This window comes from Aulostomus chinensis, chromosome 10 (assembly GCF_037954235.1).
Source record: "Aulostomus chinensis isolate RoL2024-O1b breed Wild chromosome 10, RoL_Achi_v1.0, whole genome shotgun sequence".
NCBI lineage: Eukaryota > Metazoa > Chordata > Actinopteri > Syngnathiformes > Aulostomidae > Aulostomus > Aulostomus chinensis.
Genome location: NC_141329.1, coordinates 28,983,023 through 28,989,028, shown reverse-complemented (window position 1 = coordinate 28,989,028; position 6,006 = coordinate 28,983,023). Strand labels below are relative to the sequence as shown.

General features: G+C 46.0%; 1 protein-coding gene across 1 annotated transcript in view; it reads right to left on the bottom strand.

Moving 5' to 3' along the window:
- Positions 1-6,006, bottom strand: part of ltbp4 (latent transforming growth factor beta binding protein 4) — a 51,819-nt gene that overhangs the window by 4,804 nt on the left and 41,009 nt on the right. The window contains exons 34-38 of the mRNA XM_086216968.1: positions 3,789-3,899; positions 3,517-3,700; positions 3,073-3,341; positions 2,766-2,918; positions 1-2,634 (exon numbers count right to left, since the gene is read on the bottom strand). The exon at positions 1-2,634 is cut by the window's left edge and continues 3,559 nt beyond it. Coding sequence (XP_086073094.1) covers positions 2,492-2,634; positions 2,766-2,918; positions 3,073-3,341; positions 3,517-3,700; positions 3,789-3,899 — 860 coding nt within the window. The 3' untranslated portion in view covers positions 1-2,491. The remainder of the gene's footprint in view (positions 2,635-2,765; positions 2,919-3,072; positions 3,342-3,516; positions 3,701-3,788; positions 3,900-6,006) is intronic.

Sequence of the window (6,006 nt, the reverse complement as noted above, 5' to 3'; positions counted from 1 at the left end):
TGTTTGCTCAAATCAGAGACGAGGGTTACAACCACGGCGCGCCACTTCAGCAGGGGTGTTACGCACGTAATGTTGTGAAAAAGTGAACTCACCAGAGTAACTCAAGTTCTGTTTGGTCTGAACACCATGGAAGCGGTTTGGAGGTGTCAGAAATACGAGGAAGGAGGAAGAACCCGACACTCGTTGGGAGATCCCAGGCTCAGGTGCGCACACCTGGAGCACAGACACCGCACAACAGGATTTTTCCGTCCTTCAACGCTGGTAAAATGTCTGGGAGCCATGCAGTTTGACTAATTTGGACATTCTTCTACCCATCCTGGCTTTCCTAGATCTTGAGGACATTTCCAACCGTTATCAGGTGATGTCAACTTGTTGCTGAACTTCAGTCAGAGGTTCTGAATGGTTCATTAAAATGAATCAACACCTCTCAGACAGATTCATGATGGCGGCTGAGTCACACTGCCTCAGTTTAACCTTAATTTACCTAATAAACTGGCAAGAGTGTGTATAAATGTTCAAACTGTATATTGCTGAAACCCATCCATCCCTCCCTCCCTCCATGTTCCCCCTCTCCTCCTGTTGAGGGTGGTGGGGGTGGAGCCTATCCCAGCAGCCTTCCCCCTGGACAGGTCACCAGTCCATGGCAGGGCCAACACATAGAGACAGACAACCATTGGCTCTCCCAGCCACGCCTACGGTCAATTTAGAGTCTGGATTAACCTGGTCCCTCTTGATGTCTTTGGACTGTGGAGGAAGCTGGAGTACCAGAGAGAACCCAGCAGGAACAGGGAGAACATGGAGACTCACCCAGAAAGACCCCGTGCTGCAGCCGGGGCTCCACCCTCAACCTTCTTGCTGGGGGGCCACAGTGAGGACCACTGCTCCACCCCTGCTGAAAACCAATTATCTAAATTTGGAGAGAAGAGATCTGTTCTCAGGTCAGATTACAATCCTACCGTCTCTTAAAGGGCTTCTCATCTTTTCAGGTCTGAAAACCTTTACAGGCAAAACTGATCAAGTTACCATCAAATGAAAGCAGTTATCAACACCGTCCTTTCAACAACAATCAAACGCAGCGCTGGTGGATTCATTGGTTGATTAAAAAAAATCAAGTGTGGAAGTTTGGACACCGAAACAACCCTGTGAGCAGATTTTGATGTGGTCAAATCCTAGCATGTTACGCTAAGCTAAGCTGAGCTAGCAGTTTCTAACTCATCAGGGTTGTGGGATATTCATGTGCACGTCTGTAAAAGCATAATAGTTTCAACGTGAGCATTTGTTTTTCATTCTTTTGTTCATGTAAGCTAGTATTTGATTGACTTCAGTCAATCAAAGCGGTTTTCTTTTTAAGACGGAAAATCCTTGAAAGAGTTCTCATGGTTGGTCTAAATCGTTCTTGTATGATCCAAAGATCGTATGCTTCATAAACTCGTTAACTCATCAGCAGACTTGTGAAGTTGTTTCTAACTTTGATGAGTTCATCATGTCCTCATAGTTGGTTTTAATTATTAAAATGCACAGCTCTTTCCCCCTCCACTGTACACGGTCTCTCTCTCATCTCAGAATATAAGAAGTCTGGATCATGTTGGATCTTTAAAAACATTCCCATGAACTTTGGCCGTTGGTTCCCAGTGAAGGAACCGCAGCTCTGGTTTAAGTGAGCAGCTAATCCCAGCCAACCTGGGGTCTCTGGCTGGTTTAGCAGCCAGGCTAAACATGGCCAGCCCGGTTGAGACCGAGGACATTGAGAGGTTTGAAATCACTGCATGTTGTATGTGAAGAAGTCTGTCTTCTGATTCTGATCAAATCCACTCGTTACTCAGTGGGCGCCTCCACCTCACCAGCGTCAAGTGCAAGAATAAAGAGCTCAAACACGTTGGATAAACTCTCACAGATGCCTGCTGAGGCTCCACCCTCATCAACAGCCTGGTCCGTGTCTGTAACTGTTAGACTCCTCCCCTCATCCTGCAGGAGTGAGCTGAGACCTCCGCAGTTAGCTTAGCACACTCAATGGCAGGAAAGAAGTTCCGCTACATGTCTGAGTCACACATTCCAATGTCTCCTCGCTCTAAACTCTTACTTCACCACCAATGTTACACACAACCCTCGTTATGTTCATGCGGGCACTTTATGCTAACACTTCCCACCCACTACCATTAACTGTGCTAAGCTAACTGGCAGTCAGCTGGTCTGTGCTCCCTGATGCAGCACAGAGGAGAGGAGCAATGGTCCACAGTCATATTCAGTCAATCTCTATTGCAGAATTGCGAAGTATAAACGAAGTATTAAGTCTAGTCTCATCTTTGCCCAGTGTTGTGCAAGTTAGCCCAGTTTCTCCTCCCCGGTTTAGTGCAACTACATGTCTGTCCAGTAAGTCTCAGCCTGCTCAGGTCTCCTTTGTCCTAAAGTAAATGAATCCAGTCTAGCCAAGTCTACCAGGGGCCCCATCTCAGGGTCTCCAGACCACCTGGGCTGGTCCTACCCAGCGTGTCTACGCGGCCACACAGTGGTTGGGCCTGCGGGACATGATGTACCCTCTCCTGCAGACGCAGCGGAAGGAGCCGTCAGTGTTGACACAGCGAGCGTTCACACATGGGAACTCCAGGCTGGTGCCATCCTCACACTCGTTAATATCTGCAAACACACACACACACATTTAGTGCTTTAGTGTGTTATTCTGTTACTATGGGAGTTGGGAAAATGATCAACACAAGACAAACACATTTCCCTGGAAAAAGCAGCAATGAGCCGGTGTCTTTCCTCACCTATACATGTCATGGTGGTCATGTCCAGTTCGTAACCTTGGTAACAGTCACAGGTGTAACCCTCCGCCACGCGAATACATCTGCCGTTCTCACAGCCATGTAGAATCCCACAATCCTCCGCTACGCTCAGGCCGGCGTAGGACTCGTAGCGCCCTTCAAGACAAAAGTCACAATCCGAGCAGGAAAGTTTCAGGTGAAGACGTCGCATCGGTCGAACTATTCACTCGTTTCCTTGACTACCAGGATTTCTGCCTTCATGCAGATTCAGAATACAAGAAATGTTTTTCTTCCTGAATCTCTGACTCACTCTCGTACAGCCTCCTCGGAGCTCCTCCTCCTCGCCTTCTCTCTGTGAAGGGAGGGAAGGGGGGGCCCCTCCAGGTCTCCTCTTCCTCGTCCTCCTCTGGCTCCTCATAGGCACCTCCAGGCAGCGGTGCCAGGCTGAGGGGAGGAGCCTCAGGCCGGATCGGAGGAGGGGGCCTGGCTCCAAATGCCCTCTCAGCGCGGGGGTCCAGGGGCAGGCGGAAGGACGGAGGCCTGGGTGGAGCGCTGTCAGGGGGCGTGTAGTAACCAGTGCTAATAACACGAATAGAATCATTCTTCATGTTTTCTTCACTTGCTGCTACACTCATCATAACATAATTAATTCACGTTTAAAAATCTGAAAAACACAAACATTAAAGGAATTCGAAGACAAAAATGAACATGTAACATTTGCTGGAACCAAACTGGAACTGATGGATGTCCTCACCCGAACTCTGGCCCCTGATAGGCTCCGTCTGGCAGACCAAAGGTGGCAGGAGTTCTGCCTCTGAAGCCGGACCTGCTGCCCCCTGCTGGACTGTAGTCCTCATAGTCTGAATGACTGAAGTCTCTGCCCGGAACAACAGCTGCTGGGAACGAGTCTGGACCATAGGGAGGGCCATACGGAGAAGCTGAGGGAGACCAGGAGAGACCAGGAGAGGAGCGAGTGAAACACAACAAACGGGAGAAGACAAGAAGGCAGAACCCTCGAGTTAGTACCTCCTCCCCCGCGTCCTCCTCCACCTCCTGTTTCTGGTCCAGTCGAGTCCGGAAAACTTTCCGGATACAGAGGAGGAGGAGGAAATGAACTGCAGAGGCTGGCGTAGTCGTCTGCAGAGACACGAGACTTGAGTCAAACCACACACAAAAAAAAGACAGATGCAACACTTAGGACCTGTACAGGTACAATGTTCACCAGTATTATCGGCTTCATGTAGTTAACGTACAATAATCAAACAGAATTCAGAAGTAAAATAAAGATGAGTCAATCTGACATTATTAGCTTGTTAATCAGGAACTATCAATGTGTGAACAGTTATCTTGTTTGACCCACTTTACTCCCAGTTTGACCTACTTTACACCCAGTTAGCTAGTTTGACCTACTTTACACCCAGTTAACTAGTTTGACCTACTTTACACCTGGTTATCTTGTTTGACCCACTTTACACCAAGTTAACTAGTTTGACCCACTTTACTCCCAGTTTAACCTACTTTACTCCCAGTTTAACCTACTTTACTCCCAGTTTGACCTACTTTACTCCCAGTTTGACCTACTTTACACCCAGTTAGCTAGTTTGACCCACTTTACTCCCAGTTTGACCTACTTAACTCCCGGTTTGACCTACATTACTCCCAAGTTTGACCTACTTTACTCCCAGTTTGACCTACTCTACACCCAGTTAGCTAGTTTGACCCACTTTACTCCCAGTTTGACCTACTTAACTCCCGGTTTGACCTACATTACTCCCAAGTTTGACCTACTTTACTCCCAGTTTGACCTACTCTACACCCAGTTAGCTAGTTTGACCCACTTTACTCCCAGTATGACCTACTTTACACCCAGTTAGCGAGTTTGATCTACTTTACTCCCAGTTTGACCTACTTTACACCCAGTTAGCTAGTTTGACCTACTTTACTCCCGGTTTGACCTACATTACTCCCAAGTTTGACCTATTTTACTCCCAGTTTGACCTACTCTACACCCAGTTAGCTAGTTCGACCCACTTTACTCCCAGTTTGACCTACTTTACACCCAGTTAGCTGGTTTGACCCACTTTACACCCAATTAGCTAGTTTGACCCACTTTACTCCCAGTTTGACCTACTTTGCTCCCAGTTTGACCTACTTTATTCCCAGTTTGACCTACTTTACACCCAGTTAGCTTGTTTGACCTACTTTATTCTGAACCCAACCCTTGAAATTTTTTTGGCAGCTTCTCTGGTGCTAGCAGTCATTCGCCGTTAGCTTGTAGCTAAATACACCTGGCTAGCAGTCTCTGCATTCTGGAGTCAAACAGATGTGATGCCGCTGAGGGAAACGTCTTTGTGAGCTCGGGACATCTATTTAGGTTGGATCGTGGGAGAAGCGCGGAACCTGATTTGATTGTGGAACCTGTACGGATTATCTGGTCAGGCCAGCTATTAGGCCCAGCCAAGGCACCACCACCACCTGGAGCAGCAGGCTAAAAACTTATTTAATTATTATTAACTGAGTACTGGTTTAATAAAAATGGTTATTGTTTAAGTTATGATAACTGCATTGTTTGAATTTGTTGATGCTAGTTATTGAGTGTATGAGTATGGTTGTATTGAATCTTACTGCATGATTGTATATTGTATCTAGATATTTCACAGAGTATATCTACAGATTGTAACTTCAATATGAATGTCTAAAGTAGTATTGGTATTCTTTGTCAGTGATCAAACATGTATTTTGTAGCATAATATCACTTTTGTACTTTTTAGTCTTTTTTTTCCTGTCTTTACATGCTACGTTTTTATGTTTATTTTTATATTTACTTTTAAGTTTTCTTGTTGTAATGTACTGTATATTTTGTGTGTCGGACCCCAGGAAGAATAGCTACAGTTCTTCTGCAGCTAATGGGGATCCAAATAAAACTAAAAACTAAAACTACACCCAGTTAACTTGTTTGACCCACTTTACACCCAGTTAGCTAGTTTGACCTACTTTACACCCAGTTAGCTAGTTTGACCTACTTTACACCCAGTTAACTTGTTTGACCCACTTTACACCCAGTTAGCTAGTTTGACCTACTTTACACCCAGTTAGCTAGTTTGACCTACTTTACGCCCAGTTAACTTGTTTGACCCACTTTACACCCAGTTAGCTAGTTTGACCTACTTTACACCCAGTTAGCTAGTTTGACCTACTTTACACCCAGTTAACTTGTTTGACCTACTTTACACCCAGTTAGCTA